Here is a 21,362-nt window from a genome sequence, read left to right on the forward strand (position 1 = left end):
CGCAACTGAAAGTTCATTGGGAGAAGAGACATATGTTTCCTGGTTCATGCTTTTACCCACACTGTGCTATTTATTTCAGTCTGGCTGTTTCAGATGATGAACTGGGCAAGATAAATTGTTCACAAAATCTCTTTCATTGCAGATTTAATGAAGTGCATAGAACACACCAAAGATAGCAACAACACTGGTCCCAAGGTTTTACTAATCTGAAATACTTCCAAAATCAAAGAGGCTCCTGATATGGAAGTTAATTCTTGCTTTACAATGATCAGAACTGTGACAAGACCAGAACCAAGGCTGAACCAAAAATAATGATTGAAGCATGTCAGTGTTCAAGAAAATAAAGCCTTCCTGTAAATATTTAGCAACATCAGCAACAAGGATGCCATGTAAATTACTTTTCACACTTTAAAGGTTATAAATCTTATGTCCATTTGGCAAATAAGAAAGCAACACAACCTTCCAAGACCATTGAAAATTTGTCTGTCTCAGAAGCCAGCTAAATATTACAGAAGTTTGTTTTAGACTTTCAGGTAGCAGTGCATACCCCACCCCCCGCAGCTATATAAACCTACTAATTTTCTTTTCATTTATGCATTTGAATATGATAACTCAAAAGTTTTTGATACTCACTTCATAATAAATAGCTCGAGTTTTCCTATATTATCCCATGTGATAATTACAGCGACACTAATGAGATGTCTGCAGTAATTGTCTCAATTAAATCAGGGATTAAAATATTTCATCTCGAGTAATTAGAATATTTTCATTGTCTAGCACATTTGATTAAAAACATACTAACTCAATATTATACTTTAATCAAAATTTGTGACAAGGTTTGTAATTACCTGCAATTCTTGCACAACAGTCCATTTCATGTTTTGATTAATGAAATATAATATATAGAAGACATTAGCAATGAAAGCAATATTACATTAAAAGTCTCTAACTGCAAAATTAGTAGCTATGGGGAAATGCAACAACAACTCTGTTCCTCTAAATACCCCTTTACGGAAGTAGGATTAGACCAAAATTGATGCCAAGTTAGAAGAATCATAGGGGAAATGACCAAAAGTTTGGTCAAAGAGATAGCTTTTTCAAGTGTCTTAAATGAGAGAGAGAGAGATGCAGAAGTTTACGGAGAGAATTCCAGAGCTTAGTGCCTAGTTAGCTGATGGCATAATCACCAATAGTCGGCTGAAGTGGAGGATGAACAAGAGACCAGGGTTGTAGGAATGTAGAGTCTCAAAGCATTGCAGTGGCGAAGGAGCTAACAGACATAGGAAGAAACAAGGCCTCTCCTGAGGTGAGGTAAGAGCGACTGCCCATGACATAAGACAGCATTTAACCAAATGTGGCAACAAGGAGCCCTAGCAAAACTGGAGTCAACGGGAATTGGGGAAGAAACTCTCTGCTGGTTGGAATCACACCTAGCACAAAGAAGATTGGATGTGGTTGCCATCTCAGCTCTAAGAGTTCACTACATCACTACAGGAGTTCCTCAGGGTAGTGTCCTAGGCCCAACCATCTTCAGCTGCTTCATCAATGACCTTTCTTTCATCATAAGGTCAGAAGTGGGGATATTTGCAAATGACTGAACATGGCCAAGACTAAGGACAATGATTTTAATGTTCTCAAGTATGATTGGAACAAATCATGGCTTTTTCTGCACCGAATAGCATATGTTGAATCACAGGTGTGCGGAAAGAAGAAGCCATTGTCAGAGATTTTGACTATACTTCAATAGCTAAGAGTGGAACCCCAGGCAAAGAAGTCCTGACTCCACTGAGCAAAGGGGGCACAACGTTGCGCGAGGATACTGTGGTCACTCACATCAAAAGCTGCAGACAGCTTGAGAAAGATGGGAAGGGATCATGCATCAGTCTTATAAGATAGCATTGTGGCTTTAACTAGTAATTAAAGATAAAATAATAAAATTGCCCATAAAGTCACTTAATACTTACTGATCAGCTCCTTTAAAGGACAGGTTTAAAGGGTATAAGAATAAGTACAGAGATAATCTAATACTTTATTGACACTTCCTGTGCTGCTGTTTATGGAATGTTATGATGTGGAGATGCCGACGTTGGACTGGGGTAAATACAGTAAGAGTTTTAACAACACCAGGTTAAAGCCCAACAGGTTTATTTGGTAGCAAATGCCATTAGCTTTCGGAGCCCTGCTCCTTCGTCAGATGGAGTGGAAATCTGCTCACAAACAAGGCACACAGAGACACAAAATCAAGTTACAGAATACTGATTAGAATGCGAATCTTTACAGCTAATCAAGTCTTAAAGATACAGACAATGTGAGCGGAGGGAGCATTAGGCACAGGTGAAAGAAATGTGTATGGAATGTTACACATAGAATGAACCTGGTTTGAATGAAATATGTTGATATTAATGTTACATTATCACCCTGAAACTTTCAACAGGAGAAAGTTTAACAGAGCACTTCTTTCTTAGAAACTTATTGATGTCTATTCACTTTCCTACTAAGTTTCCTACTAAATAGTGGAGATTGCCATGACACAACAAACCATATGCAGTCGGGTTTAACAAGCATCACTAATTCCATATTTCAATTCACTGACACCACACTCCCAGCAAAACCGTAATACTATACCACAATCTCACATTCCCTTCAGGGATTCCAGGATCAGTAAGATATCTTCATACATTCAGAAGGACAGAATTTTTACGGCAGAGTTTTTATATGAGATAGCAACAGCACTGCAGGTCACAGCCCAAACCTCTGACAGCTTGCATTGAAAGGCACGGCTGTGAGTGGAGACAACTTTTCTCCTGAGGAAAGGGTGAAAGATACTCAAGTGTTACATTGCTGACATGGAAGTAGCTCACTGCATCTCTCAGCTCCCAATTGACAGCGTTGCACTTGCAAATCAGTGAGGTTCGTGTGCTAATAAAATTAGTCAACAGAATTGATAATATCAGTAGACTGAATTTGGGAGAATTATTCTTTGCACTTAAGATTAATCCTTTGCCCACTATACCTGGTTATATAATGAAAAGACATGAAAAAGCTATTGAGAACCATTATTCAAAGTGCTAGATCATACGTTGCAGTGATTGTGTGAAGATGAGAAATGTCAACTGCACAGCATGATCCATTTAATAAGAGATAAATCTTTTTATTCAAGACAGACATGGATTTTCATCCATATAGCCAAATGAATGTTGTCATTTATTTCTTATCATTCCAGATTGAAAATCTTTTTTCACCATCATGCTGCAATGTTTAAATGTACTTCATGCAATCACCCTTGCTTTCTCCTTCAACATGCTTTTTTGAATCAGTGGATGACAATGGCAGCTCTGATGATGTATTGATAATTTTTCACCGTGAGAAAATAATTTTCTAACAGTTCACTACCACTCACATTCAGGCATAATACTTTAAAAAAAAATTTGGTTGTATTTTGACAGAACTATTTAGTTGTGCAATGAAGGGAAGCAGGTAGATTTTGGGGAGGATGGGGTTAAGTTTCCTTGAAGGGAACTTGAGGTGTTAGATAAGTTTATGAGCATGCTGTCCTTGAACATGGACTATTATGGAGGCTACTGTGAGCTTCATAAGCAGCACAGGGAGGAAGACTTGTCACCCAAGACCTTCTGTTTGATTCGAGATTGTGAAAACAATATCAAGACTGGCAAGTAGGTCAGATGGCAAGGCTGCGTCTAATACTGTGCTCACCTAACTCTGGTATCTTGCTCCAAGGGGGTGCATCATTTTGACCTTGACAGACCAATTTGTAACTGTAAATTGCAATGTGAAACTTTAATTGGTGCAGCGTTTACAACTGTTTCAATAAATACAGGCCAAACGCAAATAATTAATAGAGGAGAGACAGGATGAAAATATACTACATCCTTAGAAAAATAATCAATCATTTCCCATTCGCCAAATAAAACCTTTGATTGCCAAGGCAATCTCTTTCGTGAGAAAAATCACAAAGTACTCATTCCACCAACTGGGGTAAATGTACGTGCATATCAACTGTTAATTTAGTAGGCTGAAGAAATTATTCTTGTTTAATCTGATAGCTGAATGCTATCCTTGCTAAATATATTATGTGGTATTAAGAGAGTTCTTCTCCATTAGGTGATGGATTGCTCCTTGGAGAGGGATTTTCCTATAGTAACTGTTAAGGTTGAGGACGCATTAAATAATAACTTACACTTATATTTAGAAAGTAGTAAAACACCTCAGGACAACTACCATAGAAGAGCCGCACTTTGAATAGAAACTCGTCTCTGCAAAGCAATCAGGCCCAAAAAAGGCAGACTAAACCAATTCAGAGCAAATTTAAATAACAAATAGTGACATATAGAAACACCGGCTTTGTTCTTGTACTAAAACTATATTATGGATCATGCAAGGAGAAAGCCTTTGATTTCAGTTTAGTTCAGAAGGATGTCAAGAAGGGGGAAACATGAAAATTGAAACACTATTTTGTCAACAAGATGCCAGTTTTAAGAACTTCAACCAATTATATGCATTTCTTTTCCCCACTAACAAAGAATCAAAATGTAACTTTGGTCTAAATGAATACCGATCTCATTGGATACAGAAAATCTGCAACCGTGTACCATGGATGGTACTGGGAATAAGATGGCATGGAAAAAGTTAGAGGACATCCCACTATTATTTCCAAGCTGGAAAGCTGTTTGCTTTTCAATCTCAAAAGTTGCAAAATAGTTCACCACTTCAGTCCAATTAGAGATGGATCGGAAACTTGAAGTAGATAGTGTTTCTTCACCCATGGTATTAAGCAATTGTTTGCTGCTATAAATACTGATAAATCTGTGTATTTCTTATTTGTAAGGAGTCTAACAACACCAGGTTAAAGTCCAACAGGTTTATTTGGTAGCAAACGCCACTAGCTTTCGGAGCGCTGCTCCTTCATCAGGTGAGTGGGAGATCTGCAAACAAACAGCAAACAGGGCATATAAAGACAGACTCAATTTACAGAATATTCTCTAAATTGAGTTTGTGTCTTTATATGCCCTGTTTGCTGTTTGTTAGCAGATCTCCCACTCACTTGACGAAGGAGCAGTGCTCCGAAAGCTAGTGGCGTTTGCTACCAAATAAACCTGTTGGACTTTAACCTGGTGTTGTTAGACTCCTTACTGTGTTTACCCCAGTCCACGTCAGCATCTCCACATCATATTTCCTATTTGTGCCAGATGATTTTCTTTTAATATGTTACAAGAAGTGCAAATTGTATCCCCCCCCCACCCCGCCCCAGAGTGCAAATGTGACTTCAGTCACAAATATGCATGACTATTATAATTAATTTTCCGTAATAAAATACTAAATCCATCAACACTTATTTGGTAATTTAACATGCTAAGAAAAGTTACATGGTGGATAATATTTTTGGCATTTTAGGCAGATGAATTACTGGATGCAAAGAGAAAGGTCTCAACCTCCAACAAGAACAGGTTAAGCTCAGCAATCTAAAATTCAGCCAATACTTTCAGCATTCTCCTCTGAATGATGTACTGCTCCTTTGCAAGAAGTGACAAAAACTTCACCATTGGGCTAGATTGATAACAACAAATGTAGCATATTAATCTACATCTTCAAGTAAACACAGATTTTAAGTAAACCAAAATTGGAGACCTGTAAATATATTAATCAAACCAGACTTCACAAAATATCTATTTCGGAAAAATGTCCTTTCTAGAAGTTCAAAATTCATGGATGGATATTATTGGTAATTTTAAAATTAAACTGCGACAATACATGCAATGAAAGTACAAAACCAGATAGAAACTTGCAAGATTTCTTTCCAGCTTTTAGTTTACAAATTAGGTTTGCTGCAACACCATATTTATTCATGCATTGCTAATTTTTGGGAAGAAAGAAAAATAAATGTAAAGGGAAGGAGGAGATGCCTGACCTCAAACAGTCTGAGAGAAGCTTATTATGGTTGGCATTACTTATCATGAATCAGTTTAGCTTGTGGTGCGTTAATAGTTACACTGTTAGAGAAAGAAGGGTGCTGGGTATGCAGTTGAGGGAGTTGGAAGAACAAATGGAAAATGTAAAAGGGTAAAATGTAAAAGGGTAAAATGTTGAGGAAAAATGCCATGTCTTTAATACCTGGGAGTGGTAACTTTGAATCCAATAATGGATTCTTTCCATTCAGAGGTGAGTGTCAGAAGAGATTGATATTGCAGCACAGCACATACTCTTTCAGCAAAAGTGGCACAAAATGTTGCACTGGAAAGATCAAACTGGTCCCCTTCCTAACCTGAAGCAATGCCACTCCCACTCTATTGGAAATTAACTAACTCAGCACATACCAAGATCACACCTAGTACCTACCTGATGTATATAACTAAGCACCACATCACATTTTACATTTGTTCAATTACCAATTGTGGAAATCCATTTGGTCTATAAATTATATTTTCCAAAGAATGCACAGGTTCCCCAGGGTTTTTGAAGACAGACAAAAAGGGAGGCTGTTGGTATATTACTGGTAGCGTGCTGATATAGCAAAGCACAGCTCCTATCTGAAGTTGAATAAATTTGTCTCTGGATTCAGAATAAACACAGGCAGTTTTACCACACATTGCTTACCAAAATGTTTCTGGGTCAGTGGTTGCCTCTGCACCAATAAGTGCTCAAAACCAAGAACTCCCCCACCACAGTTTGAATGTTTTTGTATTTGTAGACATGGAATCAAAGAAGAAGCAAAAGAAATAAAAATTCACATTTTTTTTGTAAATATCGGGAGTGAGGGAACATGAGATTTGGACAGCAAGTTGAAGAATTGCTCACCACAAGTGCAATAGTCTGTTTCCTTGGCTAGGCAGTACCTCACTAAAGTGGTAATTAATCACGAGACTTGCCAGGGAATATGGGCAGGACACATTTAATTCCCTGGGCTGAAGCATGAAATGAAAGGGATGTGTGTGTGCTGGGGATGTGTAAACATTACAGTTGAGCCCAATCCTGTACTCTCCAAATATTGAGACACATACTTTCAGAAGTGGAAACTCTGGCTCAGATAGTACATTCTGAGGATTGAAACGATGATTCTTCTGGTCTTTGTGGAGGGGTTATTCTTTGGGAAATCTTGCTCAGCCATTGAGAAAGCATATGGTTTTGTATTTTTATTGAGACTGAAGGTAACTGTCACACTTATTTTAAATCATTGTTATTTTTGCTGTACTAAGAATATGCTTCACTCAAGATTCCCCAGCGAAGGATACAAATTTCAGGGCTTTGTTAATGCCAACCTGTGATTAACAAGGACTGCTTCATTTTCCACTTTCACTTTTTTTCAAGGTGAAATCTAGCCCTTCAATGGTCATCAAGAAATTACTGAACAAAGGTAGACAGACGATTTTCCTCTGCTCTGCACCTGGAGACTCTGTATTCTCCAGGAGTAGAGCAGCAAAAAATGTCTGCCATCAGTTACGCCTCTGGTCACATTGTGTTGCTCTGGGTTTTTCTGATGCCTCTCCAGGTAGCATTACTGCTAGTAAGCACAGACACTGCTATTTTTGTGAGATAGGAGGAGAGTTCCTAAATCTACTTCCTCAATTTCCTCAGAGTGCTTGGTTGATATTGCAATATAAGACTTCCCAAGGATGTATGCTGTCATTATAGCTTGCCCCTATGCAAACAGAGATCTGAGGATTCCAGGGCCTGACTCCTGGGTGGTCAAAGCATTTGCAATCTACTGACTGCTGATAGAAGCTTCAGGAATGCTGCCTCTTGCCCCTGCCTCCAAAATTACAACCCGAATTACAGACACAGATTCCCTGATCATTTACTGTGCCTATTGAATACCCAATGGGTTACGAGACTGAATAATCTGCCAAACAACATAGAACACCTGTTTGAGAATTAACTTCACTGGGGTATGAATGATGACACAATAAAATCTACCTTGCATTTTAAACTTTACAATGCTGCATATGAAGGTACATGATGAAAACAATCAATCCACAAGAATGGCCCATGGGATTTGAAGCAAAATGCTAGACCCACAGTTTTGCAAAGGCACTGCAAGCCACTTGTGATGAGAAAACGGCTCTTGGTCACTTATTGAATAACCATTAAAATCCTCCACTCAAATTGTGTTAGCGAATATATGCAGGCATATGTTAACAGAAAGAAGTGATGTGATGTCTACTGAATAAACATTCTGTGTGAGATTGCTTTGCTGGTTATGCAGAATGACACCAGCATGAAGAAATCTGCAGCCACAAGAATTCTTCGTAATCTATAAATCAATTGGAATCATTATTCCTTCCTTTGTATGGGGAGATTTATCTAATTCAGCACGAGTGCTTACTCAATGTTCTGTTCTCATCTGAATTTAATGGGCGCTGCATTTCAAAGTGACTGCACATGTAGAGCACAACAAAGCAGATGCAGAATGTGGTCAGAGTCAAATTTCTTTTCCCTCCCCAACTCTTCGTAAGACAATCACCACCCTGGAATGAGCTGGCTAAACACTACTTTCTCATTTTTGATGGTCCTTATCGAGCAGATTTTAATTCAATTAAATCCAACTGGATTTTCAAAATATGAGTAATTGAAAACCAGACAGAAAACTTAAACCTTATTTACAACCTGCTGTCGCTGGCGGCATTATAGAACATCTACATTAGAATTGTCATCTTGAGGTGAAACAGGGATATAAAAGGCAAAAACTATTGAATAAAAAACATTCTTGGGGCATGGGGTTGCTGCACAGTCAGCATTTATTGCCCATCTCTAGCAGTTTTTTAAAAAAAGTACAAGTAGGTAGCTTGCTGGGCCACTTCTGGTTGCCAACCACAGTGGTGTGGAACTGAAGTCACTGAGTAAGGATGGCAGGTCTCCTTTCTGAAAGGGCATCGGTGCACAAGGTGGGTACTTATGGCAATCAGGCAAATTGAGGTCAATTTTTTCTAATGACTTTCCTTGATTCCCAGCTTCTAAAAGCTGAATTCAAATTCTCAAACAGCCAAGATAGAATTTCAACTTGTGTTCCCTAGATTATTAGCCCACGCCTCTGGGTTATTAGTAACAAGATCACGTTGGTAGATGTAATTCTGACATTTAAAATTCTCTCTTTGTTTATACATATTAATTTTGACCATTGACAAAAACAAGTGGAAGTGTGAAATTCACAGCATTTTGGAAAGCACACAGGCAGTGTTTGTTGACACATATCCCTCATCAATGTGCACTCTGCAACCAAAGATGCAAACTGAGTAGTTCCAGCACCACCCCTGCCAGATGCTGGTAATGACAGTTTGACAAGTTTATAGAGGCAGTGCTCATTTTAAAAGTGGATGTAGAAATCAATATGAAAAATAAAGTAAGTATGTGCACATGTAATTTGTTTCTGGAAATGTACATACACTTGTGCTTTGAGTGAGACAGATGATAGGAAATGATAAATTAACTTTGAATGGATAAAAGAGCGGCAAATAAAACAAAGTTAATGGGCTGCACATATCCAATGGAGCCACCATTTCAGCACATTTTTAATGCCGTTGAATACTGACTCCAAACATTAGTGCGGAATAAACAATGCAAAGTTGCGCTAATGCTTGTTTAAAGTCTAAAAATTTCAATACAATGAAAACAATGTATTGTGAAGATTTATTATTCAACAGAACCTTCTGGCTCACAATTTATTTCTTTATTTCTGTTCATCAGATCCGAATGCGTAAAAAAAGCAGTTTAGCAGCAAAGTTTATGTCTCAGCTGTTTTCATTTAGAATACAGAATCCCTACCGTGTAGGAGGTGGCCATTCGGCCCATCGAGTCTGCACCAACTCTCGACATAGCATCTCACCTAGGCACCCATCCCCTGCTCCATCCTTATAACCCAACCCATTTATCTGCTAATCTCCCTAACCTACACAGTTTGGGACACTAAGGGGGAATTTAGCATGACCAATGGACTGTGAGGGGAAACCGGAGTGACTGTAAGGGGAAACCGAAGTGACTGTGAGGGGAAACAGGAGCACCTGGAGGAAACCCACGCAGACACGGGGAGAATGTGCAAACTCCACACAGTCACCCAAAGCCGGAATAGAACCTGGTCCCTGGCACTGAGAGGCAGTAGTACTAACCACTGTGCCACCGTGCTGATAGGATATTTTATCAAAATACTGCTGGATCCTAGAAATCTGAAACAAAGAAAGTAAATGCTGGAAACGTTAGGTGAGTCAGGCAGTAACCGTCTCACATCTTCTGTATAGTACTTGGGATGCCAAATATTGTGAACACCCTATTGATACAAATGTGCTATTGCAAATATCAATGCCTTTCAATAAGTTATTCTTAAAAACAAAGTGAATGGTATAACTTATTGGAACATTGCTGCTTTGACACAAATGGATAAACACAGCTGCAGGCCAGAATGGGCTTTGAGATCTGAAGTGAAAGGGCGAACATCCTGAATTTGCACAGCTACTCAGTCAGCATTTGAAGGACATTTTCATTTTTTTCCATTTTTACTTCAGATTTTCAATATCTGTGCTGTTTTTAATCTTTGGTTTTTTAATCCGCATTAATTTGCCTTTTTCCAGAAATGTATGAATTCTGACGCTTCCTTCGAACACTTCATAAACGTATCAAAAGATGCTTGCGTAAGGTAGAAAGGCAGAAAAACAAGGCAGCGAGGAGAAAGAAGAAAAAAACGGAATGAGGGAACAGGCTGACCAACTCTCAAAAAACAAAATAAGGGACACTTCAACTGTGGGACTGAGGTGGGGGTTGAGAATTGGGGAGTGGACTGAGGGTTGGGGGAAGTAGTGGTCCCAACTCATTGAGAACCAAAAGAACTTGCATATGGACCATACATAGTACTTTATTATGCCTCCCAGACATGTGCAACTTTTAACATAAAAAACAATGAATTGGACGTGCAAGACTGTTGATTATGTTAGCACTTCAGTTAACATACAAAATTGACTATATTGCTCAAATAAATCCTATCTGAATTGAATAGATTTTCACCAATACCAGCCAGGCCTTCGAAACATCAAAGTAACTGATCTCATTATGGTAGTGATTTGGAATGTCCTGCTTACATTATACAGTTAAGTTTGGGGTCCACTGTGGAAGTGGGGATGGGGACAGTGAGTTAGAAACTAACCCCACTCAAAACTGGATGAATTAGTCACTCCTGGGAGTCTCTGTTAATTGAACTCATTTGTAGACCTTCAAATTAAGCTGTCACACAGATACTTAAAGGCACATTTTTAAAGCTTATGCATGATGTGTTGTTTCAAATTTACTAAAAAACTGACAACTGTATCCCAATTAGCAAGAACCTTGGTATAACATTTTAGAAGTAATTTGGCTTACTCACAGTTGGTAGATTGATAAGATGTTAATTACAGTGCATGATAAACCCATTTTCATCAGTATTAATCAAATGACACCAAGTTCCCACTTCTAAATTTGACAAGGAATATTTATAAAGAAAATATTACTATAAAAAATTATGTTCTAAAACGCTGCCCAATTGCGCAGCTTCATGGCAGGTTTTGCACTTGAAGAAATGCAAATTAGTTTCAGGAGAAAAGCACAAAAAATGCTTCTCAAAATTGACAATTTTGGGCTCACTTTGCACTCAGATCACCAGCTTCAATCAAAGTGGAAATTCTATCCTAAGATGTGCAGTGGCAGAATGTCATATCTAAAGTAAGAGACATGCACGGCCTGCAGATATACTGTTGTTAATATATTGATAGATTTTTAAAAATGAATGAGAATGAACATTTCTGAAGATAACAAATATTACCTATTCCTTCATTTGTTTGCCCGACAGATGTAATATGATTATGCTATAGTGGTATCAAAAATGAATCTGGGCTATTTTGTTTAGTAGAGAGCTGCAGATAACAGTTCGTAATGGAAATTAGAGTACTAGTCAACTCTATTAACTTGTACCTAATGCCACAGTCCATTATTTCACTGTGTTAATTTACCTGCAGACAATCCTGCAGTTTCCTCTGTAACGAACCAGCATTTTCCATGTCGAAATAAAAAGTTGTTCCTATCAGAGGTTAATCAGTTACCATTGCCAGGAAGCTATATTTGTGTTGCTAAAAAGACATTGAACTGTTTGGCACTAAAGTGTGTTACTATCCATGTACAAAATAAATATTTTGCACAAGAAACATCCTAGTAACGTAACATTTTATGCAGCGACGTACAGATGGAATTTCATCATCAGTCCTTGTTAATCCAAACTACAAAGAATTTCAATTAATTTATCATGCTTCTATTTACATTTTTTGGAATATTTTGGTTTATAGAGAGCCACTCCAGAGTCACCATGTCACAGACTTGGAATGCAGATGTTTCACTCTGTGGGTTGGGCAGTTCTAGAGCATCTCTCAGTGTTATGCTCACCCTGCCCATTTACAGTGGAGGTTTTCAAGAACTCCCAACCAGCCAACAGGGATACTGGCTGGGCAGTGGGGGTGACCCTGCTTGAGAAGCAAAGAAAATGTCAAAGAAACCTAAGGTAACACTGTTAATTACTTAGTTTAAAATGGGACTACTTTGAAATAAAACTATTTTCTCCTGGATTTCCTCTAGTTTTTTTATCATGCTATATTGCCAGCAGTGGGAAATTTGGCAGCATGACTACCCATTGGATGACCAATTGAGACATTGAAGTGGCCAAATAAGCTTCACTACCACCTCTGCAAACTGTTTGGCCTGCCATCACATTGGGAGCCCAATTCTGCCCTCCAGGAAAACGCTGCTGGTCTTCCAGTGGATTCCAGGGATAGGAATCCCCTCCATGATGGAAGTTTTATGACCCATGGAGAAGCCGGCAGCTGCAATTGCCTCCTGCCAACCGCACTGATTGCCAGTTCCTAGTTTTCAGGATCTAGAGTTCCTCCCATCCACAGTGACCTGTCTTTTGAGGGCACTCTGCCATTGAGGCAATCTCTCGCCAGTGAAACCCCCACAGCAATGGCCACTTCTAACAGTGGAGCAGCTGAGGTTGCTCAGCTGCCAGTTTTTGGGAATGGGCTTAATTTAACACTGCTGGCAAAATGCCACCGCAGGGTCCTGCCACCATTGAAGAGGAGTCAGCTCCTGCTTTCAACCCAGGCAGTCGGACTTGGCAATCATTGATAAAATTCAAACCACTATTACAGTATTCAAATTACTTAAACGGCAGGAGTACATTTGTTGCTTTGTCAGCTGTTTACTATCTTACTGAATAAATAGAAAGTTAAGTTTAATAAGCACTGTAAAATCTATGTTGTGTTGTTGTAATAGTTCACTTTTTAAAAAATATACTGTCCTATAAAAGTGTTTGCCAGTTAAAGGTTGTGCCACAGTGTAATGCAGTGTTTGTTTTGCTGCCTTTCAGGAAAGATCGTGAGAACAGATGACAAGACTGATCAGCAAACAATGGAAGGAAGATTGTCAGATTGCTGGGTGCACTAATCACTTACCTCAAAATCCGAGTAAATGAAAGCACACTGTGGAACACAGCGAAGGTTCCCCTATGGAAATGACTGACTATGTTCTATCAAAAAAAATTTATCTGGAGTAAAGCAAAATAAATAAAACCCCAACAGTCTTTGGCTCTTTCCTTGTTCAACTTTTTTAAATGCAAATTTTGATGCTTTTCTACCAAATTGTTCAACCATATTTTTTTTCCATATATTTCATCAAAAAATAAAGTCTGACTTTTGAATCTTCTACTTTCCTACTGTGAGCTACTGTTCACCACAGAGATGGTGCAATTTATAAGGACTAATTTCAATTTTAAACATGTTGTTAATTTCAGGTATTGGAAACCAAGAAACCACCTCGCATTCGTCCATATTAAACTCCATCTGCCATTTCTCTGCCTAAGTCTGCAAGCTATCTACATCCTGCTGTATTCCTTGCCACTATCTGCAACTCTTTGCGTCACCCGCATTGAATTGAAGTTCCTCCATATCCTTATTGCATATATGCAATGCATGACATATTACTGACTAGAACAAGTTTGCCCAAAGTGCAGCCCGAGGGCCGAATTTGGTCTTCGAGTCCCCTCCTTGTGGCCCCAGAGCCCGTTTCCAAAATTTTGGTCAAATAGAATGTGGAGCTGTTTCTTCAGCACAGGCTGTTTCTTTCCTATGATAGGCTCAGCTTATCAACAAATGTGGGAAAGAAACAATCTGAGATTGGAGGAGCAGCGCACAGCAGCAGTGGTCAGTTCGGGGCCTGAGGAACAAAGGGCAATGCATCGGAAGAGCAGGAGCCATGGAGTTGAGAGCATGGAAACCGGGGGTGGGGACCGGGGAGCCAAAGAGCACAGCCTGGGTAGCCGAAGGCTGGGAAGCCAAGGAGCAGGAGCATGGCCCAGAGAGTGGAGCTGGCAGGGAGCAAAGGTGCCAGGGAATAGGGCCTATGCGGGGGCTGAGGGAGCAAGGGGGCTGAGATTAAAGATTGAGTGGGTTGGTGGACACACACACGCGCATACACACTCACCTTATTACACTGGAATACTCTGCTTCATTTACGAATCATTTTTCTTTGTTTTGACAAGCTGTTTCTTATCATACCTCAGTTTTAAAAAAATTTCGCGTTTAAAGGTGTGCAAAACTTTATCTTTTCAAAATTTGCTCGTCGGCCCCTTGAATGAGCAAAATTTTGAAATGTGGCCCCCCACATGAAGATTCTTGGTGCAATTCCTGTGATGCGTTGAGTTAGCTGATCTGGAGGAACAGCTGGTATGTTACAAGTGACTTCAATATATCCAAGTTTTTTGGGGGTATGCGAGTGGTAAGAGATGCATTCTTCCCACTATTTGCTCTCAGGTTATTCTTGCTGTGGTGCAAATTTGTACATTGTGTGTAGCAACAGACACATCAGAAGTGCTCTCTATAGTCACTGACGATTGCACAATGTTCAGCACCATTCACGACTCCTCAAATACTGAAGCTGTTCATATCCAAATGCAGCAAACCTTGGGCAATATCCAGGTTTGGGCTAACAAATGGCAAATAACATTAATGCCACACAAGTGCCAGGCAAGACCATCTACAACAAAAGAGGATCTAACCATCACCCCTTGACATTCAATGACATTACCATCGCTGAATCCCCCACTATCATTATCCCGGGGGCTACTGCTGATCGGGAACTCAATTGGATTAGCCGTATAAATATTGTGGCTATGAGAGCAGGCTAAAGCCCAGGATTTCTGTGGAGAGTAATTTACCTTCTGACCCCTCAAAGCCTGTCCACCATCTACAAAGAACAAGTCAAGAGTGAAATAGGACTTGCAGCTCCAACAACATTGTAGAAGCTCGACACCATCCAGGACAACGCAGTCTGCTCGATTGGCATTCCATCCACAAATATTCACTCCCTCCAACGCCAACACACAGTGACAGCAACATGTACCATCTACAAGATGCACTGCTGGAATTCACCAAGGCTCCTTAGGCACCTTCCAAACTCACGACTGCAACCATCCAAAAGAACAAGGGCAGCAGCTACCTGGGAACACCACCGCCTGGAGGTTCCTTTGCAACCTGTTCACCAGCCTGACTTGAAAATATGCTGCTGTTACTTCACTATCACTGGGTCAAAATCCTGGAACTCTCTCCCTAACAGCACAGTGGGTGTACCTGCACCTCAGGGACTGCAGCAGTTCAAGAAGGCAGCTCACTAACCACCTTCTCACTGAGCAAAAATGCTGGCTTAGCCTGCGATGCACACATCCCACAAATTAATTTTAAAAATAGCTTTACGAACTTGAGGGTTTGAACCCAGATGGATAAATATACATGTGGGTGAGAGACTGAAAAACTGCCAGCTGCAACAGAAATTATTCCCAGTATAATTTTCACCTTCTTGGGGTGACATTTAAAAAAATATAGAAATACAACATTTTGCCACATGTAATCTGCACATGGATACTTTTCAGACTACAAAATTGCTCAGTGTACTGTCTAAATATACATGATGACAATTTATACTGTTAGCATTTCAAATAGTATAATTCCAAGAAATACTTCAGCATGTGGGCATTAGAAATTCTTATTTTAAGTAACTGGTGCTTGTTCGGCAGCAATGTGATACACTCACAACCTGATATCCTCAATACAAAACTTTCTTTCCATATAATCATATGCAGAAGACCAAGTGCCAAACTGCAGGATTTTGGTTAAAGCAAAATGTAAACCCCCACCTACACCCTCACCCCATCCAACTTAGCAAACAGCTATCAATAACCTACACTGCATAAATTCTGGCAAAATTATGGCTCGAGACCTGATCACAGCCTTGATCTAGCCACAGGTGCAAGAGCTGAATGGCAAAGAGAAGCTACAGCAGTTACCTACAACATCAAGACAGCATCCAACTGAATATGGCAATGGGGAGAAAAATTGAGGTCAATGGGTTCAAACAAAAGCCCTCCAGTGGATGGAGTGATAACCGATACCAACACGGCTGTGGCTGATGGAGGCCAATCGCTATAATCACAGGGGATCATTGCAAGAGTTTCCTTGGTTCAACCATTTTAAATTGATTCATCAACAATCATGTCTCTATCATAAGGCAAGGAGTATAGCTTCACAATGATAATTCCAGATCGTTCACAACTCCTCAAATAATGAACCTGACATCCTAACCTACAATATTATAAGGATAAAATCCAGCTTTGGCTTACTGGGTAATGACCATTGCTACAAAAGAGAATCAATTTTGTCCAACGAAAAGTGATACCTCATATGAAATCCCAATGATAGAAATCAACTGGAAACAAAATGTAGCTGGTAAAGCAAAAGCTTGACTCTGATGTTCTGGAAAAAATCTGCAGCACTGAAACAGACCATTTAGTGTAACAGGTCAATACTGATGTTTATGCCTCACATGAACTTCCTCCTATTCAAATCAGCTCTTCTCACCTTGATTCTTCCGTTCTTGTATCCCTCTATTTTCTTCTCCTACATTTATGCAAAAACAGTCTACTTAAATACATCAATGCTGCACATGCTTCAGCCAAATTGGACTTTTTGTCCTGTGGCATCACCACCAAGGATGTGTAATGTCTGGATATCCCTGGACAGAAATACAAGCTGGCTTCTTTCATAATGTGTCATTGGCATCAGCTACGGCATGGTCACACTATTGGGCCAGCACATGGGTTAGTGTGTCGTACTGTTCTATTGCGTGGCACCAAGGACTTGGGCCAGACTTCAAAGTAGTAGATTCATTTGCTTCAAAACATCCATATTTTTTGAAAAAAATATTTAAAGACAATTATTTTGGATAAAGTGCACTTGAATATTAAATTGTACTTACACAGGCCGGCAAATCACTAGGTCTCCCTTATTGGTTCCATATGCTAGACCCATCCCAGGTTCTGGAAGCCAACGTGCCGAGTTTATACTAACATGTCTTCTCTGGTCTGGCGGCATTGGGTATAAAACATTAAAAACCCTCTGGAAAAAGAAAATGAGATGGCAGTTAGCTATGTACATGGAAGTCAGGGTGAATGTAAAAATTTCTGCTCCCTTCCCTAACCTGTAGACGATTATTCAAGTATCAAAAGAAAAGGAGAGATCCTGTTACAAAAGAAACCTGAATACACAGCTAGTTTTCAAAACAATCTTGTATTGGGACTGGAAACTTTTCTCAGAATTTAGTTTAAAAATTTTCCTGTGTGAATGGAACAGGGTATTGTCATTGGAATTTTACACAACGGGAGCAAAAATGCTGGATATCCAGCAGGTCAGGTAGTATTGATGGAGCGAGAAACAGAGTTAGTGTTTCAGGTGATAATCTTTCATCAGAAAGCATAGAATCATTACAGTGCAGAGGAGGCCATTTGACCCATCGAGCCTGCACTGACAACAATCCCACCCAGGCCCCATATATCCCAGTAAGCCTATGTATTTACCCTGCTAATCCCCCTGACACGAAGGGGCAATTTACCATGGCCAATCAACCTAATTTACACATCTTTGGAGTGTGGGAGGAAACCGGGGACACCCGGAGAAAACCCACGCAGACACAGGGAAAATATGCAAACTCCACACAGTCACCCGAGGCCAGAGTTGAACAAGGGTCCCTGGAGCTGTGGGGCAGCAGTGCTAACCACTGTACCGCCCTATGTGCGGGGGAAATGTATTTGATTTGATCTTTTGTCACATATTATCATAGTGAAAAGTATTGTTTCTTGCGTGCTACAGACAAAACATACCGTTCATAGAGAAGGAAACAAGAGAGTGCAGAATGTAGTGCTACAGTCATAGCTAGGGTGTAGAGGAAGATCAACTTAATGCAAGGTAAGTCCATTCAAAAGTCTGACAGCAGCAGGGAAGAAGCTGTTCTTCAGTCAGTTGGTACGTGACCTCAGACTTTGTATCTTTTTCCCAAAGCAAGGAGGTGGAAGAGAGAATGTCTGGGGTGCATGGGGTTCTTAATTATGCTGGCTGCTTTGCCAAGGCAGCAGAAAGTGTAGACAGAGTCAATGGATGGGAGGCTGGTTCGCGTGATGGATTGGGCTACATTCACAACCTTTTGTAGATCCTTGCAGTCTTGGGCAGAGCAGGAGCCATACCAAGCTGTGGTACAACCAGAAAGAATGCTTTCTACGGTGCTTCTGTAAAAGTTGGTGAGAGTCGTAGCTGACATGCTAAATTTCCTTAATCTTCTGAGAAAGTAGAGGCGTTGTGAGCTTTCTTAACTATGGTGTCGGCATGGGGGGACCAGGACAGTTGTTGGTGATCTGGACACTTATGGAGCCCACAAAGCGGTGTGCAGGTTGATGCAAATTCTCTGCTTCCTGATGGTGAGTTGTTACACATCCAGTTACTGACCATTAATATATATATTTTTTAAATCTGAGTACCTTATTTTACAGTAAGAAGTCTCACAACACCAGGTTAAAGTCCAACAGGTTTATTTGGTACCAAATCCACTAGCTTTCGGAGCGCTGCTCCTTCGTCAGGTAAGTGGGAGTTCTGTTCACAAACAGGGCATATAAAGACACAAACTCAATTTACAAAATAATGGTTGGAATGCAAATCTTTATAGGTAATCAAGTCTTAAAGGTACTGACAATGTGAGTGGAGAGAGCGTTAAGCAGCAGGGAAGAAGCTGTTAAAGAGATGTGTATCGTCTCCAGACAGGACAGTTAGTGAGATTTTGCAAGCCCAGGCAAGTCGTGGGGGTTACAGATAATGTGACATGAACCCAAGATCCCGGTTGAGGCCATCCTCATGTGTGCGGAACTTGGCTATCAGTCTCTGCTCAGCGACTCTGCGTTGTCGTGAAGGCCGCCTTGGAGAATGCTTACCCGAAGATCAGAGGCAGAATGCCCGTGACCACTGAAATGTTCCCCAACAGGAACAGTCTTGCCTGGTGACTGTCGAGCGGTGTTCATTCATCCATTGTCGTAGCATCTGCATGGTCTCCCCAATGTACCATGCCTCGGGACATCCTTGCCTGCAGTGCATCAGGTAGACAATGTTGGCCGAGTTGCAAGAGTATGTACCATGTACCTGGTGGATGGTGTTCTCACGTGAGATGATGGCATCCGTGTCGATGATCCGGCATGTCTTGCAGAGGTTGTTGTGGCAGGGTTGTGTGGTGTCGTGGTCACTGTTCTCCTGAAGGCTGGGTAGTTTGCTGCGGACAATGGTCTGTTTGTGGTTGTGCGGTTGTTTGAAGGCAAGAAGTGGGGGCGTGGGGATGGCCTTGGCGAGATGTTCATCTTTATCAATAACATGTTGAAGGCTCCGGAGAAGATGTCATAGCTTCTCCGCTCCGGGGAAGTACTGGACGACGAAGGGTACTCTGTCTGCCATGTCTGTCTTCTGAGAAGGTCGGTGCGGTTTTTCGCTGTGACGCATCAGAACTGTCGATCGATGAGTTGAGCGCCATATCCTGTTCTTATGAGGGCATCTTTCAGCGTCTGTTGTGATCCTCCTCATCTGAGCAGATCCTGTGTATACTGAGGGCTTGTCCGTAGAGGATGGCTTCTTTAACGTGTTTAGGGTGGAAGCTGGAGAAGTGGAGCATCGTGAGGTTATCCGTGGGCTTGCGGTACAGTGAAGTGCTGAGGTGACCATCCTTAATGGAGATGCGCGTGTCCAAGAATGCAACCGATTCCGGAGAGTGATCCATGGTGAGTCTGATAGTGGGATGGAACTTGTTGATGTCATCATATAGTTGTTTCAGTGATTGGTCACCATGAGTCCAAAGGAAGAAAATGTCATCGATGCTCTCAAGACCAACCGCAACATTGTCATCAGACCAGCAGACAAAGGAAGGGCCATCGTCATACTGAACAGAATGAGATACATCAATGACATTTTCTTCCTTTGGACTCATGGCGAACAATCACTGAAACAACTATATGATGACATCAACAAGTTCCATCCCACCATCAGACTCACCACGGACTACTCTCTGGAATCGGTTGCATTCTTGGACACACGCATCTCCATTAAGGATGGTCACCTCAGCACTTCACTGTACCGCAAGCCCACGGAAAACCTCATGATGCTCCACTTCTCCAGCTTCCACCCTAAACACGTTAAAGAAGCCATCCCCTACGGACAAGCCCTCCATATACACAGAATCTGCTCGGATGAGGAGGATCACAACAGACACTTCCAGACGCTGAAAGATGCCCTCATAACAGGATACGGTGCTTGACTCATCGATCGACAGTTCCGACGCGCCACAGCGAAAAACCGCACCAACCTCCTCAGAAGACAAACACGGGACACGGCGGACAGAGTAACCCTTCGTCGCCCAGTACTTCCCCGGAGCAGAGAAGCTATGACATCTTCTCCGGAGCCTTCAACATGTTATTGATGAAGACGAACATCTCGCCAAGGCCATCCCCACACCCCCACTTCTTGCCTTCAAACAACCGCACAACCTCAAACAGACCATTGTCTGCAGCAAACTACCCAGCCTTCAGGAGAACAGTGACCACGACACCACACAACCCTGCCACAGTAACCTCTGCAAGATATGCCGGATAATCGACACAGATGCCATCATCTCACATGAGAACACCAGCCACCAGGAACACGGTACATACTCTTGCAACTCGGCCAATGTTGTCTCCCTGATACGCTGCAGGCAAGGATGTCCCGAGGCATGGTACATTGGGGAGACCATGCAGACGCTATGACAACGGATGAATGAATACTGCTCGACAAATCACCAGACAAGAGTCTTCTCTTCCTGTTGGGGAACACTTCAGCGGTCACGGGCATTCTGCCTCTGATCTTCGGGTAAGCGTTCTCCAAGGCGGCCTTCACGACACACGACAACGCAGAGTCGCTGAGCAGAGACTGATAGCCAAGTTCCGCACACAT

The 21,362-nt window shown here is 41.1% G+C and overlaps 1 protein-coding gene across 7 annotated transcripts in view; it reads right to left on the reverse strand.

The window, feature by feature from the left end:
* LOC144498775 (activating molecule in BECN1-regulated autophagy protein 1-like) overlaps nt 1-21,362 on the reverse strand; it is a 409,078-nt gene that overhangs the window by 52,167 nt on the left and 335,549 nt on the right. For all 7 annotated transcript variants that reach the window (XM_078220425.1, XM_078220422.1, XM_078220420.1 and 4 more), the window contains one exon: nt 17,326-17,465. In XM_078220425.1, the coding sequence (XP_078076551.1) occupies nt 17,326-17,465 (140 nt within the window). The remainder of the gene's footprint in view (nt 1-17,325; nt 17,466-21,362) is intronic.

This window comes from Mustelus asterias, chromosome 9, assembly GCF_964213995.1.
Source record: "Mustelus asterias chromosome 9, sMusAst1.hap1.1, whole genome shotgun sequence".
NCBI classification, from domain to species: domain Eukaryota; kingdom Metazoa; phylum Chordata; class Chondrichthyes; order Carcharhiniformes; family Triakidae; genus Mustelus; species Mustelus asterias.